Source organism: Leiobunum rupestre, chromosome 3 (genome assembly GCF_980474605.1).
Source record: "Leiobunum rupestre chromosome 3, qqLeiRupe1.1.hap1, whole genome shotgun sequence".
In the NCBI taxonomy this organism is placed as follows: domain Eukaryota; kingdom Metazoa; phylum Arthropoda; class Arachnida; order Opiliones; family Sclerosomatidae; genus Leiobunum; species Leiobunum rupestre.
In genome coordinates, this window is record NC_143386.1 from 15,109,657 (window position 1) to 15,127,053 (window position 17,397).

At 41.6% G+C, this 17,397-nt stretch overlaps 1 protein-coding gene and 9 non-coding genes across 10 annotated transcripts; 5 read left to right on the plus strand and 5 right to left on the minus strand.

Annotated features, from left to right (window-relative positions):
• Positions 1 to 5,545: 5,545 nt before the first annotated feature.
• LOC149949654 (uncharacterized) lies at positions 5,546 to 6,341 on the minus strand. Its single transcript, XM_090169447.1, has 3 exons — positions 6,217 to 6,341; positions 6,074 to 6,161; positions 5,546 to 5,866 (listed from the first exon to the last, which is right to left on the minus strand). Coding segments are annotated over exons 1-3 (411 nt in total). The 5' UTR covers positions 6,219 to 6,341.
• A 5,998-nt stretch (positions 6,342 to 12,339) lies between these two features.
• Positions 12,340 to 12,412, minus strand: TRNAR-ACG (transfer RNA arginine (anticodon ACG)). The gene has a single exon. It is a non-coding gene; the product is annotated as a tRNA-Arg (tRNA).
• A 193-nt stretch (positions 12,413 to 12,605) lies between these two features.
• Positions 12,606 to 12,678, minus strand: TRNAR-ACG (transfer RNA arginine (anticodon ACG)). The gene has a single exon. It is a non-coding gene; the product is annotated as a tRNA-Arg (tRNA).
• A 458-nt stretch (positions 12,679 to 13,136) lies between these two features.
• Positions 13,137 to 13,209, minus strand: TRNAR-ACG (transfer RNA arginine (anticodon ACG)). Its single transcript has one exon. It is a non-coding gene; the product is annotated as a tRNA-Arg (tRNA).
• Positions 13,210 to 13,542: 333 nt separating this feature from the next.
• On the minus strand, positions 13,543 to 13,615 carry TRNAR-ACG (transfer RNA arginine (anticodon ACG)). Its single transcript has one exon. It is a non-coding gene; the product is annotated as a tRNA-Arg (tRNA).
• A 1,243-nt stretch (positions 13,616 to 14,858) lies between these two features.
• Positions 14,859 to 14,931, plus strand: TRNAR-ACG (transfer RNA arginine (anticodon ACG)). The gene has a single exon. It is a non-coding gene; the product is annotated as a tRNA-Arg (tRNA).
• A 454-nt stretch (positions 14,932 to 15,385) lies between these two features.
• On the plus strand, positions 15,386 to 15,458 carry TRNAR-ACG (transfer RNA arginine (anticodon ACG)). The gene has a single exon. It is a non-coding gene; the product is annotated as a tRNA-Arg (tRNA).
• A 60-nt stretch (positions 15,459 to 15,518) lies between these two features.
• Positions 15,519 to 15,591, plus strand: TRNAR-ACG (transfer RNA arginine (anticodon ACG)). Its single transcript has one exon. It is a non-coding gene; the product is annotated as a tRNA-Arg (tRNA).
• Positions 15,592 to 16,579: 988 nt separating this feature from the next.
• On the plus strand, positions 16,580 to 16,652 carry TRNAR-ACG (transfer RNA arginine (anticodon ACG)). Its single transcript has one exon. It is a non-coding gene; the product is annotated as a tRNA-Arg (tRNA).
• Positions 16,653 to 17,113: 461 nt separating this feature from the next.
• Positions 17,114 to 17,186, plus strand: TRNAR-ACG (transfer RNA arginine (anticodon ACG)). The gene has a single exon. It is a non-coding gene; the product is annotated as a tRNA-Arg (tRNA).
• Positions 17,187 to 17,397: the final 211 nt, after the last annotated feature.

The following is a 17,397-nucleotide window of genomic DNA, read 5'->3' on the forward strand; positions in this document are numbered from 1 at the left end:
CAAACCAAGCGCCCTATTCAAGCACTAACGAGAAGGCTCTGGTCTATAGCTTAATTAATCATGTCATTGAAACTCTAGATCGGAAGAAATCTAGACCACTTTGTAGCATTTTATAATTTTCAACCAGAAACAATGAGTATTAAAATGTAGACGTTAAATCAATAAAACTTTGTGAGCGAGTGTCTTTCCCCTCGTTTTCATCATATTAAAACTGATATACGAAAAGACTATTCTGAACGCGTTGGTAAGGAAATTTTAAATGATGTACAATTAAAATAAGCTATTTTCGTACGTTACGCATCGTCGCTAGTAGCGCCTGTCCTGAGGAGGCTTTTTTGAAAATATACTGAAACTATTATTATCATGGTTCCTCGTGTATATAATTTGCTAGTGTAAACTAATTTTTCGTATGGTATAATAACAAAGAACACATTTACTAATAAAAAATTTATTTATAAAATGTTTTTCAAATATATTACATCATTTAAACAATGATCAATCAAATCCCTTACGTCAAATGGACAATAACCTATAAATTGTTCCAAAAAATCTTTTTCCACTTGGTGATCCTGAGAAATCATTAAACCAACTACCCCAATCGTCGCCCAAGAAATCCGCTCCATCCGAATTCACCGTTCTCACACCCAAAGCCAAGGCCCAATCCGACACCCATTCCGTTTTAAGTCAATACTCCGATATCAACATGGATGATTTCGTGGATGCCAGCGATCTCGACCCGACCGCCGACCACCTTTCGCAATCCGACCTCGCCTCTCTTTTCGACATATCTTATCGTTCCAAAACTCCGATTCTCGAACACGTTCGCACCTACACGAATAATATTCCGGCCTTAATAAATCAACTGGACGCCATTCGACACCACGGCCCCACACACGCTAACAGCGGCCTCTCCAATTACACCGCAGGCGCCATCTACCAGTGGGAACGCAAGGTCACCGCTGCCCTCAGGGCGGATAGAGCCCAGCACCCACCTAAAAGTTAATTTTCTAAATTTTCCTTTTTTGTTTCCTATTTGCTATTTGTTTTCCTTAGAACTCACATGTTTTTTTCTTCAAAATTTTTATTTTTAATGTTATCGGTTTTATCGCTTAACGCTCAGGGTGTCGGCACCCCAACCCCGAACACTGCTGCCCGCCTTTTTGTTCGAGATTTGGCTCCCGACATCCTCTGTTTGCAGGAAACCAATATTCACGACGCGTTTTTAAAATCTCCTCTTTGGTTCGATTGGTCTCTACAATTTATTCACCAACCATGTCCGACCCCTTCCGGGTCGGGCGTATCAATTGGTTTTTCCCCGTCCTTATTCTCAAGTATCGTTCTCAGAGACACGTTCGCCTCAAACGGCATTTACGTCAAATTGGCTCTCCCTTCCCACTCTTTCATTCACATATTTAACATTTACGTCCCCGCTCGTCACGACCAAGCCGCCCTCGATTTGGTTTTGTGGATTTCAACCCATCTTGCCAACATTCCAGGCACTGATCAGGTAGTCCTAGCCGGCGATTTCAATTGCACTCTCGATCCCTCTATCGACCGTTCCGGTTGCGGAGAGCGTCGCGTCGCGTTGGTCCGCTCCTTACGCAATCTTGTCAATTCATCTAACCTTCACGATGGTTTCCGCGTTCTAGCACCATTCACGCGCTCATTTACGTGGCACTCGGGCGATGCCTCGTCTCGATACCACGCCCGTCTTGATCGGATATACTTCGACGCCCTTACCACTCTTCGTTCCGCTATTCACCTCCCGTGCGGTTTCTCTGATCACGATGCTATCTTCGCGAAATTTCAAACCGCAGTCCGAGTAGGTAAGCCCCGCCCTGCCTACTGGAAACTCAACGTTTCATCCCTCGAAGACGAGGCTTTCATCAACGACACGCGCAATTTCATCAGCGAACTTATCAACTCTCTCAAGGTCGGTCCCAATCCCCACGCTTTTTGCGCTTGGTGGTTTTCCACTTTCAAGCCCAGAATACGCGTTTTTGCTAAAGAATATTGGTCCGTCCGCGTCGCAACTGAGCGGAGTCGTTTTCGCTCCCTCGAACGCGAATTAGTCATCATTTCCGATTCAAACCCCGCTCGCTCAGCTGTCTTACGCCGCGAGCTCGCCGATATCGTCGATCGCAGAGCGCGCTCAGCCCTTCTCAACTCCAGGGTATCTTTCACGCGTCACGTCGATACGCCATCAAAAGAATTTTTTCGCTGGTGCTCCCGTTCGGCGCAATCTACGACGATCGACTCGCTTTACGACGACAACGGCGATGTCGCAACGTCCCCAGCGGCCATGCGCGGCATTATCACCTCTTATTACGAGGACCTTTACAGCCCTACCTATCAGCCATTCGTCGACTCACCACCCGCCCTAATCAGCGAAATTCTCGACGATTTACCCCGACTTTCGGAAGCTTCGGTCGATTCTCTCAGCCAAGCCTTACCACTCGATGAAATTACCCACGCTCTAGGCACGCTGCCGCATGGTCGCGCCCCCGGCATGGACGGAATCCCCACGGAGTTTTACTCAAAGTTCTGGGACCTCATCGGCCCAGTTTTGTTCCAAGTTTATCGCGAACTGCTCTGTAATTCCGAAGACCGTCGTTACGCGCCCCTTTTTACTATCTCGGTAGTGTGCCTGCTTCCGAAAACGGGTGATCAGCGATCTTTGCGCAACAAACGCCCCATATCGCTGCCTAACTCTGACTATAAAATCTTCTCAAAGTGTTTTTCCATCCGTTTAGGACCGATCCTCCAAGAAGTTATATCCCCGACACAATCGTGCTCCATACCAGGTCGTCGTATTTCCGATAACATCCACGTCCTACGCGATGTCATCGATTTGGCCGCCTCCAATGACGAACCATTGGCTTTGGTCAATATCGATCAGGAAAAAGCGTTCAATCGCGTCGATCACGCCTATCTCCGCCGCGTGCTCTCTACAATGGGGTTCCCTTCTTTCTTCATACACGTGATTACCACGCTTTACACAAATTCCCGCGTTCACGTTCGCGTTAATGACAGCCTCACAACTGCCGTCCCTTTTGGACGAGGCATTCGACAAGGTTGCCCCCTGTCGAGCCTACTCTACGTTCTCGCATTGGAACCTCTTCTCCGTCTTTTAGATAGACGCCTTTCACGACCTCTCTCTCCCAAACCACATCACGATTTAACCAATTCCACCTTCGCCGACGACCTAACCGCCTTAATCAGGTCGGACCCCGAATTTGCCATCTTACGCGAATGCCTTGATGTTTATTCCCGAGTTTCAGGTGCGCGCGTCAATAACACCAAGTCCACGGGACTATGGTGCGGTTCTTGGATCGCCAGGAGCGATTCTCCACTCGGCCTAACTTTTAACTCAGACGGTTGTCGCTTTCTCGGCGTTTTTCTGGGAAATAACGCGGCATTCTTGAATCGCAACTGGACCGACCTCGAGGAAAAGCTTTCTCGAGTGTTAGCTCGGTGGCGCCCTTTAAAAGTTCACTGCTCCCTATTCGGCAGAGTTCTAATCGCCAATAGCCTTGCCGCATCCGTGCTTTGGCACCGGCTCCAAGTTCTCGAACCACCAATTTCTTTTACCCGTCGCTGCCAACGTCTCTTAACCGATTTCTTGTGGGACCGGGTGCATTGGGTCGCGCGAGACATTTGCGTCCTGCCCCGCGCGACCGGGGGTCTCGCGCTCGTCTCCTTGCCGGAAAAGGTTCTCAGTTTTCGAGTTTCGCAGTGCCTACGCCTTTTCGACTCATTCTCCATTTCCGCGCCATGCGCTATAACCGCCGCATCCATTTTTAAAACTAATTCCTTGCCTCTTTGTCTACTATCTCGATCATGTTCCCCCGTCCCGAGTCATTATTTCGCGTCACTAATTGCCTCCTGGTCAACTGTAAATATGCGCATTAGTTTCGACGCTTGCGATCACGACGCCCTAGATCTCATTCCCATATTCAACAACCGAGCCATCCCAGCCAGCAACGGTCTTCCCTTCGATAGCGCCTTGCACTCCCGCCTGATCAACGCCGGTCTTGTTACCGTCGCCAATCTGCTGGACCCAATCACACTCTGGTGGCGCCCGTTCGGCGATTTTATTGAAGCCGATGGCCGTCCCTCACGATTCCTAGTAAAAGCGCACGCTAACTTACGAACATCACTCTGTCGCCACTATCCCACAGTTTTCGACACCAACGGCGTTTGTACCGGCTTTGTATTTGGAGACAACGTTTTCCCGGTTTGCCAACTCCCCGCCAAAAACGCAACTCCCTTAGTTGGCAAAGGCGTTGCCCGCTCGATCTATCACGACGCGATCATACGTGGGGTCGTCCCACCTGCTCCTTGTCGCCCACTCGGCGCCGTTGCTCCCACAACCTTTCGATTCTGGGACGTAACCCGAGTTAGTCGCCTTTCAACCCGTCTCGCCAACGCCACTCAGTGGCGATTGTTACACGGGGCACTGCCGACACCGTGCCGCCTCATACATTTCGATTCCGAATACCCATCACCATCTTGCCCATACTGTCCCGCAATAGGCGACGTTCTTCACATGTACTTCTCGTGCCCTCTCATTTCTGAAGCGCTCCAACTTTTCCTCAATTTTTTACGACACCTTACCAGTCATGAACACAGTATGATCGACTATTGGTTCCTACTGCCATCAGCGAACCATGGTCTCTGTAACTTGGGTTTTATCATTTTTAAGGACACAGTCTATCGTCGCGGTTTAGAAAGTGACTGCTTCCGCAACGGGGCTCCCGATTTCATCCCTTCCATCCGCCGGCTGTTCTGCCAGGCCCGAGGCCGTTTTATATCAGCAATTCGCACCGAATATCTCTGGGCCGTTGCCCACAATCGAGTACCGGCTTTCGAGGCCACCTGGGGCGTAACTGCTCGAAATCTTCAAAATTTTCTTCCTCCCTAATTCCCAGTCCCACCTGTCTCTGAGAACGTTAATGAAACAATTAAACTACTTGTGTATACGCGCTCTAATTTATTTGAATATTGTTGATTCTTTCATCACCTTATTTTTGCATATCAAACGCATAGCTCATAATATATCGATTCTCTGTAATACCGCCGTTCCTAACTCTTAATTTTTTAAATATTCAAAATCATCCACTCCCGAATATGATACTTCTTTATTTAATTTTAAATTGTCAATCATATTGAACCCCTCGTGGTCGTCATTTAAATAACACAATTTTTTATTATTTTGTAATTATTAATCTCACTTACCCAAACTTTGTAAAACTATTAAATACCGCACCGTAACTTAGAGATATCGAAATTCAACCGATTGTAAAAATATGTATATTGTCTATTTGATTAAATGCTGTTGAAACTCAACTCTCTCTCTCTCTCTCTCTCTCTCTCTCTCTCTCTCTCTCTCTCTCTCTCTCTCTCTCTCTCTCTCTCTCTCTCTCTCTCTCTCTCTCTCTCTCTCTCTCTCTCTCTCTCTAAGAAATACTATATATTTTCCTCGACAAAAGATGGTGATCATTGATTCATACCGCGTATGGTCGTTGTTAAAATGGTGGTGAAATTATCCCGGCTCTAGCTCTAATTCGGGGAAATTAGGACACTCGAATCTCGTGGCCACAATTATTCGATCTAAGTCGATAAAGTTTCCCAGGTACTCTTTCGTTTGCCTTTCTTTGACAATAACGTATTCGGCCAGTCGCGTTATATTTAAAACATTGCGATCGACGGCCTCAATATCGTATTGTCCCTGAGCCCTGGGAAGCTTATTGACATGGTTGCTAATCGCGTTCATTTTGCGGTTTGTATCCCCCGAATAATTTTGAGCAGCCGGTGTTCGAAAAACAATGAGGTCTTCGCGACCATCCGAAGTTTTGTATCCAATCTGTAAGATTTATATGGAACTTTAAATATAATAATAATAATAATCAACTAGGCTATTACCCAAGGCACCACCATAGGCCGAAGTCATCAAACGACTTTTGAAGCCATTAATTTAGGTGGCCGGGTTACACGCCCTGCCAACAGCTCCCTACACTAACTATTACAATAAATACTATACTAATTACTATATAAAACTTAAAAAAATTACCTCTTTTACTAAAAATCGTTTTGATGACGTATATTTATTTTTAGGCCAAATCATGGCAAAAAGAATGTGTACGGCTACAAACGATTCCCTAGAAGAAAAAACTAAGTATTTGTAACAATAAAAAAACACCTATAGAAACTTACATTTTTGTTACTCCGGGAAGGCTCACTAGGGTCAGGATTCCGAGATTCGGGCGACTTAAGGATATATATACTACCTAAAACCCCCTAGGGGGACGCGTTGGTTTTAAGAATAATGTGCAGGTGGTTAATTTTATTAAACTAACGTAACTGAAAGTGTAAATGTAACTACTCTGACATTTTATAACCCCTAGCGGGACGCGTTGGAAACTCTAGCAGCTGTTTCTATTTCGTTGCAAACCATTTTGGTTTAATTTTCGTAACGGTTTTAATGTGCAGGTGGTTAATTTTATTAAGCTAACGTAACTAAAGATGGCGGCGTTATCCAAGCATCCTAGCAATTACCAAACTCGGGATCACACTTGGATATTTTACTATCGCCGTCGCTATGAATGTACCTAATTCGTCGCCTTTAAGTACCCAGTATTTCCAAAAGCATTTCGTGACTCCATTGGAAAATCCATTTGGAGATTTAGTTTCAGTTTTTTCAATTCTGTAGGCTTCCTTCAGCTTTCAACTTTTTTTCAACAGATCACGTGATATAAACTACGTCACAAGTCGTGAAATAATTTTCATAGATGCGTTGTGGTTTTCATAAGCCAGCCGCTATGGGAAAGAGAAAGATGTCCCCGCTTAGAGTACCAAAGAAATGCTGGATATGTGAGGAACGATACCAGTCTGTGAGAGGTTTCAAACAACATTTAATGACTCATTTATCGTGTAATACAATGAAAGAAGAATCGGATCTAGCGTGTGATTGTGAGGCGAGTGAATCTCTCCATTATACCGAGCAAGAGGAAATGTCAGATGATAAAATTATCGATTATCTTAACGAACTTATTGTGGCATGTAAAAAGCGCGGTGCCACAATGGAATCAACCGAGTCAACTACATCTAACCTGCCAGCCGAATTCAAATTGCCGACTGAAAAGCAAATGGATGCTTTGATTTATTTTCAAGAATATTGTGAAACTAATCAAATTCCTAATATTAAAACCGTTGTAAAGAAATTGTGAATAAACGTTCTTTCTATTGAATTCATTGTTATTTTTTAATAACATTTTAAGGGGACCGTATAAAAGTACTTTTTAATTAAAGTAAACTAACAATGATTTTTTAGAACACTTACAGTTTAACACTTAAAATTTAATGTAAAGGCGGTATTAAAAAACTCGGATACATTTTTTTTTACATTGATACTTTATTATAATATTTTTCGTTACACTTTGAAATTAAAATATGTTTACGACTTTTGTAATATTGTTACATTTCCAACTTGGCATCCTCGAATAAATGGACACAAGGGAATTGAACGACAATGAACTATTAACGGTATGTCTTCATCTTTCCAATCCTCAACCACCATTCCACAAAAAGGGCATTTAACACTCGAGTCGTTCTTGAGCGAATAAAATCCCCAGGCGGCCAACTCTTCGGTTCCATATTTAACCCAGTTTTTAAAACTTAATAATCTTTCTTGTTCCGAAAACATTTTTAAAGACTCGTACGAATGCTCCTTTCGTATCGTAGGAAGGAGACTTTCAAGTTCTATTCTCGCTGCTATATATTCCGCTTGAAGTTTTCGTTTCTTTTTTTTCAATATATTTATACTTTTTAATAGTTCCGTACACGGTTCGTCATTTTCCATATCACTCATTATCCAACTGTCGTCCAATTTTGTTCCGTAAAATGAAATATGTAATTCTTGCTTCGTAGGGTTCACCCTAAACTCGTTACCGAAAACACCTGCCAGTAAGTTATTTCCGCCCGTTATTTCATATGACGCTATAAAATACGTTTAACCATTATTATTACCAAATTAATACGCGGGAGATTATAACAGAAAAACAAGTTATAGCTTTGGTCCGAGTTTTGACGACAACGTATTTGTTAGGCTTAGCTTTTTTACTGCATTATTAACCGAAATATCAACATTAAACTAACATACAGGAACATTCGTTGGTCAAGTATTTAAACATTGCTTACATTAATAACGCAGTCGTTACAATCAGGGTAGTGTGTGCTGCCACTAAGTTCTTAATTTACCCCTGGTGGTGAAACTATAATGCTCTTTAATACCCTCGGTCAACGAATTAAGTAACGTTCGTTATTTGTTACGTTTATAAGAGTTCAATTTACCCCTAGTGGTGAGAAATGGCCATACTATAATGTCCTTTAATGCTGGCAATACTATAATGTCCTTTAATAAACAACGAACGTTTATAAGAGTTCAATTTACCCCTAGTGGTGAGAAATGGCAATGCCACTCTAAAATCTAAATAGAATCTGTAAATATTACTATAAGCCCATATCTGCTACCACTATTTTACCTTTAAACTCATTTTAAAGGTTCACAAATTGAATGAGCGTTCTTTCACGTAGTGGCCCCTTCCATAATTTCGCTACCACTTACGAAAATTAACGGACCGTACATGTTAAAGTCTATTAAACCGCTACGTAAACATTCCTCGTGCCGCTTGGTAAACACGGAATAATATACAGCTAGTTAACGATAGATTTAAATATTAAAGATTTTTACGACATTTATAACGGCTCAATACAAATATAGTTCTTAATACTATAATTTATATACACGATATTATTGATAAACTAACGCAAAATTATAAATAATCGCAGACATGTTCGACTGGTTATATGTTGTCGTAAATGTTTTATGCAATGTACACGTTTAACACGAATAACCGTTTAAAAGTTCATATAGGAGCGACTTGTTTAAGTAACGGTATGGACCCCAAAGCACTACCTTAGTTCATTATAGAAGTGGTAATATTAAAAATGATAGTTTCTTAATCTCATTCTCCTTATCTTTCGCGAACAAAACATGTTCGATTTCTTATTAGACCAGACCGATGGTACCGTAATATAAAACAATGTATACGTAAACGATTTATGTACGTGAGGCATTGTTAGATTAACTTTACACGAAAATGGTTTCCCCTGTTTGGGACAACTAAACCAAAATTGAAACTTGTACAGTTTTCATATCAGGTAATCATGTATCCGAATGAAAATATCCATAGATAGCGACGTATATTTAAGTGGAGAACATTTAAACCATGCGAGGTTATTTGCTAAGTTTGTTGATACTCAAATAAACGTCGCGCCGAGGTCACCATAGCAACGGGGGATTCTCCGCTCAACACCTGTTCTAAATAAATCACAGCGTTAAAAATGGAGATAAACGCGGAGAAAAAAGCATTCCTTTAAAGGAGCGCTAACGCCGTGGAGAGAGATATAGTTCGCGGTAATCAGAGGAGCTCTAACGGCGTAGAGAGATAGTTAGCGGTAATCAGATTCCTTTGTGTCCGACCTGTACTGAACTAACCACATCGCGTTTTATACAAACTAGTTTCGCTTTGTTTTTGTTGTGGAATAATGACTTATAAAGAAAACAAGGACTATGAACTGATTAAACATATAAATAAAGAATTGAAAAAAATGAATCGTCAACTTGAAATGGATTTGATTGCACAAAGAATGAGATATTTTCAAAAAGAGCAAAATTCTCACGAAATGCATTTGGAACGACCCCCAAAAACTGGATTCTTAAAGGCGATAGACGAGTTAGTGGTTTTTATTGATAGCGTGTTAAATGTTATTAACGATAGTTCCTTTGTGTCAACAACAAATGTTGTAAAATATAAATAAAGTCTTAAATTTAAATCAGAGTTTTTTATTTTAAACATAGAAGGATATAAGATAATTTAGAAAAGTGATAACAATTTGACAAACACATTTAATTTCAGGTTCAGAGTTGAAAATTATTTTATAACATTGTATTATTCATTTTTGAGTTTTGTAAAAAAGTTTTATTATCAATTTTATTCAAATAAGCAACCGACCTTGTTTAATTTATGTAAATATTTCGTATAGTGGCAATGTATTCAATATAAATTAGAAAGCTTTCCCTTGCGTCGTTATTAAAAGTTACGTGACGGTAATATATGATACATATGTCATAATAATCAAGTTCAAGTCATCTAGGTACGTAACGATATAAAAATCCGTTAGGAACAACTTGTTTAAAAAGCGTTAAAAAATTGACGTAAATATGGTAAATTTCCTAAAACAATAACAAAGATTGCCACCCTATCCGTTTGAATATGCAACATTAAAGATGGCGGCCAAATCACGTGAATTTTACAAATTACTAAGAGTTCATTTAATAACAGCTAAAAGAGAATTACAAACTTATATTAAGCCTTTGTCATTTTTATCGGGCTTCCTAACGGTTAATAAAACAACGCTTATCAAACTGATTAATATTTCCTTTTAAGACCACTTGTTGATTTAACCCCTATCAAATATCTTTATCCCGTTATTAACGTATTGACTATGTTTAAAAAACTTGAAATATCCACTCCCTAATTACTTCACAAACTTTCCCGCGCGTCGTTTTTAAAGGTTAAGTGACGGTAATATATAGTTTTTGATGCATTTACAATGTCATAATAATAATCAGCTAGGCCCAAGCCATCTACCGACTTTTAATGTGACGTTTCATGTTAATATATATAAAAATCCTTTAGGGACAACTTGTTTAAAAACAAACTTGATCTAAAGTATATATGGCAAATTTCCTAAAAATAACAGACATGGACACCCTTTTCAATACACAGAACCCGTTTGAATATGAATCATTAAAGATGGCGGCCAAAACACATGAATTTTCCAGCCAAAAATGACTAACAACCGCTAAAAGAGAGACCACTCGAAACCAGCCTACAAACTTTACCCCGTTGTGTGTTGTAAATATGAATCATTTTTACCGCGCTTCGGGAAGGCGCGTTTAAGAGTCTATACTTTTTATGTGCATAAAGATTAATAACCTAAAAACCGTTAAAAATGTGCCCGTATTAGGGGTGACTTATATTTGAAACTTCTACCCGAATCCAAAGATACCAGTCTAGTGGTGAAGCATTGACAAATGTTAAACTTTCACCAGCAATCTTTATGGAAGACCCATTTCAATTACCGTAAATAAGATGATCACGTGACGCGGCTATAATCATTAACGAACCATATAGGGACAACTTGTTACCCAATGAGACACCCCTGGTGGGACACTATAAAGATGACCACGAATGACAGGTTATAACACGATACAAGCTTTATCCCGTTATGTTCAGTCATTAAAAGTGAATCATTTTTACCACGCTTCCTAACGTTAAAACATAGCTTATAAAACTCATTAATATTTACTTCTTAAGATTACTTAAGACGCTTCCTAACATTGATGTCTTGACAGGTAATACTTCCACGCTAACCGTCTTCAGAACATGTTAAATAATTTTCTCGCCAAAATGCTAAAAGCTCAACCATATAACATCCACTAAAAGAGATCACTTGTTCGGGTCCATAATCCCAAAGACGCTTCCTAACCGTTGTCAGGTAATTAAACCATGCAAACGTTTATACTAGTAAATACAAACTTTATCCCCCTCCACTTGTTCATTTTCGCGCTTACATCATCATAAACGCATGTTAAATTCGCGCCAAAACTTTAACAACCATATAGCTACCAGGTCAATTAGCTCTAACGGTTAATTATAAAGATACAAACATGTAATAGAGTACAAACTTTACCCGTTTCCCCGCCAAAATCATGTCAAACATGTAATAAACCTAAAGAGTTTAACCACTTGTTGATCGACGCTTACACTTTCCCGCCAAAAATTAATATTCAAACATATAATATAACTACTTGATGATCCTAAACACATGTTACTATCTAACAGGTCAATGACCCATAACGGTAATCCACCTAGTTAAACAATACCACGCTCATTAATATTCACCCTTTTTAAAACACTTGCTTACCTACTCTAGTTGATTGACAGGTCAACTAATTAACACCTGTTAATCTCATTAATTATTCAGGTCACGCGCGCGTGACACGCGCCCGAGGGGGGGCGGAATCGCGATTCCCCGCTTCATTCCCCCCCGTCACGCAGCTGGGGACGCGTGGGGGAAAGCACGCTGCGCCCCCCTCGCGTATCCAGGAATAGGGGGGTAAACTACTGTTATACATTGCGCCACAAGCCCTTGCAGTAACGTTTTGATAGAACATAAAATAATGGAAGCGTTTTAAATAAACTTTAAAAATGAGCTTGCCAGGATTCGAACCTGGAATCTTCTGCTCCGTAGGCAGACGCGTTATCCGTTGCGCCACAAACCCTTGCAGTTAAAATATGATGGAAAACCAAATAATAGAAGCGTTTTAAATAAACTTTTAAAACGAGTTTGCCAGGATTCGAATCTGTTATCTTGTGCTCCGTAGGCAGACGCGTTATCCATTGCGCCACAAGCCCTTGCAGTAACGTTTTGATAGAACATAAAATAAAAGAAGCGTTTTAAATAAACTTTAAAAACGAGCTTGCCAGGATTCGAACCTGGAATCTTCTGCTCCGTAGGCAGACGAGTTATCCGTTGCGCCACAAACCCTTGCAGTTAGTTTATGACGGAAAACCAAATAATAGAAGCGTTTTAAATAAACGTTATAAACGAGCTTGCCAGGATTCGAACCTGTTATCATCTGCTCCGTAGGCAGACGCGTTATCCGTTGCGCCACAAGCCCACGCAGTTAACATATGATGGAAAACAAAATAATAGAAGCGTTTTAAATAAACTGAAAAAACCAACTTCCCAGGATTTGAACTTGGAACCTTCTACTCCGTAGGCAGACGCGTTATCCATTGCACCACAAGCCCATGCAGTAACAATATGACGGAACACCAAATAATAGAAGCGTTTTAAATAATGTGAAGAACGAGCATGCAAGGATTCGAACCTGTAATCTTCTGCTCCGTAGGCAGACGCGTTATCCGTTGCGCCACAAGACCACGCAGTAAGAAAATGATGAAAAACCAAATAATAGAAGCGTTTTAAAAAAACGTTAAAAACGAGCTTGCCAGGATTCGAACCTGTAATCTTCTGCTCCGTAGGCAGACGCGTTATCCATTGCGCCACAAGCCCATGCAGTAACATTATGACGGAACACCAAATAATAGAAGCGTTTTAAATAATGTGAAGAAACGAACCTGCCAGGACTCGAACCTGGAATCTGGAATCTTCTGCTCCGTAGGCAGACACGTTATCCGTTGCGCCACAAGCCAACGCAGTGACAATATGACGGAACACCAAATAATAGAAGCGTTTTAAAAAAACGTTATAAACAAGCTTCCCAGGATTCGAACCTGTAATCTTCTGCTCCGTAGGCAGACGCGTTATCCATTGCGCCACAAGCCCACGCAGTAACCAGATGATGAAAAACCAAATAATAGAAGCGTTTTAAATAAACTTTAAAAACGAGCTTGCCAGGATTCGAACCTGGAATCTTCTGCTCCGTAGGCAGACGCGTTATCCATTGCGCCACAATCCCTTGCATTTAAAATAAGATGGAAAACCAAATAATAGATACGTTTTAAATAAATTGAAAAAAAGTGGTTGCTAGGATTCGAACTTGGAACCTTCTGCTCCGTAGGCAGACGCGTTATCCGTTGCGCTACAAGCCCTTGCAGTAACTGTATGATGAAAAACCAAATAATAGAAATGTTTTAAATAAACTGAAAAAACGATCTTGCCAGGGTTCGAACCTGGAATCTTCAGCTCCGTAGGCAGACGCGTTATCCGTTGGGCTACAAGCCCTTGCAGTTACGTTTTGATGGAACATAAAATAATAGAAGCGTTTTAAAAAACCTTAAGAACGAGCTTGCCAGAATTCGAACCTGGAATCTTCTGCTCCGTAGGCGGACGCGTTTCCCGTTGCGCCACAAACCCTTGCAGATAATATATGATGGAAAACCAAATAATAGAAGCGTTTTAAATAAACTTTTAAAACTAGTCTGCCAGGTTTCGAATCTGTTATCTTCTGCTTCGTAGGCAGACGCGTTATCCGTTGCACCACAAGCCCACGCAGTAACCAAATGATGAAAAACCATATAATAGAAGCGTTTTAAATAAACTTTAAAACGAGCTCGCCAGGATTCGAACCTGGAATCTTCTGCTCCGTAGGCAGACGCGTTTTTTTTTTAATTCACCCATCAAGAAAACTATACATATTCGTCATATACAACAATGCCATATATCAAAAGTCAATAGAGAAATAAATACTTTTAGAATTGTTACTACTTAACACATAACAGATAAAATGTTAGGGTAATAATTTAAGAAAATTGTTTAAAACCTTTACAAGATCAATTTTAGAGGGATGTTTCAAGTATACCAGTGTGACCCATAACGGTAATCCACCTAGTTAAACAATACCACGCTCATTAATATTCACCCTTTTTAAAACACTTGCTTACCTACTCTAGTTGATTGACAGGTCAACTAATTAACACCTGTTAATCTCATTAATTATTCAGGTCACGCGCGCGTGACACGCGCCCGAGGGGGGGCGGAATCGCGATTCCCCGCTTCATTCCCCCCCGTCACGCAGCTGGGGACGCGTGGGGGAAAGCACGCTGCGCCCCCCTCGCGTATCCAGGAATAGGGGGGTAAACTACTTATAACGCGTCTGCCTACGGAGCACAAGATAACAGATTCGAATCCTGGCAAACTCGTTTTGAAAGTTTATTTAAAACGCTTCTATTATTTGGTTTTCCATCATGTTTTAACTGCAAGGGTTTGTGGTGCAACGGATAACGCGTCTGCCTACGGAGCAGAAGATTCCAGGTTCGAATCCTGGCAAGCTCGTATTAAAGTTTATTTAAAACGCTTCTATTATTTGGTTTTCATCATATTGTCGCTGCAGGGGCTTGTGGCGCAATGGATAACGGGTCTGCCTACGGAGCAGTAGATTCCAGGTTCGAGTCCTGGCAGGCTCGTTTTTTCCGTTTATTTAAAATGCCTCTATTATTTGGTTTTCCATCATCTGGTTACTGCGTGGGCTTGTGGCGCAACGGATAATGCGTCAGCCTACGGAGCAGAATATTACAGGTTCGAATCCTGGCAAGCACTTTTTAAAGTTTATTTAAGCGGTTCTATTATTTGGTGTTCCATCATATTGCTACTGCAAGGGCTTGTGGCGCAATGGATAACGCGTCTGCCTACGGAGCAAAGAATCCAGGTTAGAGTCCTGGCAGGCTCGTTTCTTCACATTATTTTATACGCTTCTATTATTTGGTTTTCCATTATATGTTAACTGCGTGGGCTTGTGGCGCAACGGATAACGCGTCTGCCTACGGAGCAGAAGATTACAGGTTCGAATCCTGGCAAGCTCGTTTACAACGTTTTTTTAAAACGCTTCTATTATTTGGTGTTCCGTCATATTGTTACTGCATGGGCTTGTGGCGCAATGGATAACGCGTCTGCCTACGGAGCAGAAGATTCGAGGTTCGAGTCCTGGCAGGCTCGTTTCTTCACATTATTTTATACGCTTCTATTATTTGGTTTTCCATCATATGTTAACTGCGTGGGCTTGTGGCGCAACGGATAACGCGTCTGATACGGAGCAGAAGATTCCAGGTTCGAGTCCTTGCAGGCTCGTTCTTCACATTATTTAAAACGCTTCTGTTATTTGGTTTTCCATCATATTGTTACTGCATGGGCTTGTGGCGCAATGGATAACGCGTCTGCCTACGGAGCAGAAGATTCGAGGTTCAAATCCAGGCAAGTTGGTTTTTTCAGTGTATTAAATACGCTTCTATTATTTGGTTTTCCATCATATGTTAACTGCGTGGGCTTGTGGCGCAACGGATAACGCGTCTGCCTACGGAGCAGAAGATTCCAGGTTCGAGTCCTTGCAGGCTCGTTTCTTCACATTATTTAAAACGCTTCTATTATTTGGTGTTCCGTCATATTGTTACTGCATGGGCTTGTGGCGCCATGGATAACGCGTCTGCCTACGGAGCAGAAGATTACAGGATCGAATCCTGGCAAGCTCGTTTTTAACGTTTTTTTAAAACGCTTCTATTATTTGGTTTTTCATCATTTTATTACTGCGTGGTCTTGTGGCGCAACGGATAACGCGTCTGCCTACGGAGCAGAAGATTACAGGTTCAAATCCTAGCTAGCTCGTTTATAACGTTTTTTTAAAACGCTTCTATTATTTGGTGTTCCGTCATACTGTTACTGCGTGGGCTTGTGGCGCAACGGATAACGCGTCTGCCTACGGAGCAGAAGATTCCAGGTTCGAGTCCTTGCAGGCTGGTTCTTCACATTATTTAAAACGCTTCTGTTATTTGGTTTTCCATCATATTGTTACTTTAAGGGCTTGTGGCGCAATGGATAACGCGTCTGCCTACGGAGCAGAAGATACCAGGTTCAAATCCTGGCAAGTTGGTTTTTTCAGTGTATTTAATACGCTTCTATTATTTGGTTTTCCGTCATATTGTTACTGCATGGGCTTGTGGCGTAATGGATAACGCATCTGCCTACGGAGCAGAAGATTCCAGGTTCGAATCCTGGCAGGCTCGTTTCTTCACATTATTTAAAACGCTTCTATTATTTGGTGTTCCGTCATAGTGTTACTGCATGGGCTTGTGGCGCAATGGATAACGCGTCTGCCTACGGAACAGAAGGTTCCAAGTTCGAATCCTAGCAATCTCTTTTTTTTTCAATTTATTTAAAACGCTTCTATTATTTGGTTTTCCTTCATATGTTAACAGCAAGGGTTTGTGGCGCAACGGGTAAAGCGTCTGCCTACGGAGCTGAAGATTCCAGGTTCAAAACCTGGCAGGGTCGTTTTTTCAATTTATTTAAAACGGTTCTATTTTTTGGTTTTCCATCATATGTAAACTGCGTGGGCTTGTGGCGCAACGGATAACGCGTCTGCCTACGGAGCAGAAGATTACAGGTTCGGATCCAGTCAAGCTCGTTTATAACGTTTTTTTAAAACGCTTCTATTATTTGGTGTTCCGTCATATGGTTACTGCATGGGCTTGTGGCGCAATGGATAACGCGTCTGCCTACGGAGCAGAAGATTCCAGGTTCGAATCCTGCCAAGCTCGTTTTTCAGTTTATTTAAAACGAGTAGTTAACCCTTCTCTTCCTGGATACGCGTGGGGGGCGCACCGTGCTTTCCCCCACGCGTCCACAGCTGCGTGACTGGGGGAAAGAAGCGGGGAATCGCGTTGCCGACCCCCCCTCCGGCGCGTTTCACGCGCGCCTGACCTGAATAATTAATGGGATTAACAGGTGTTAATTAGTCGACCTGTCAAT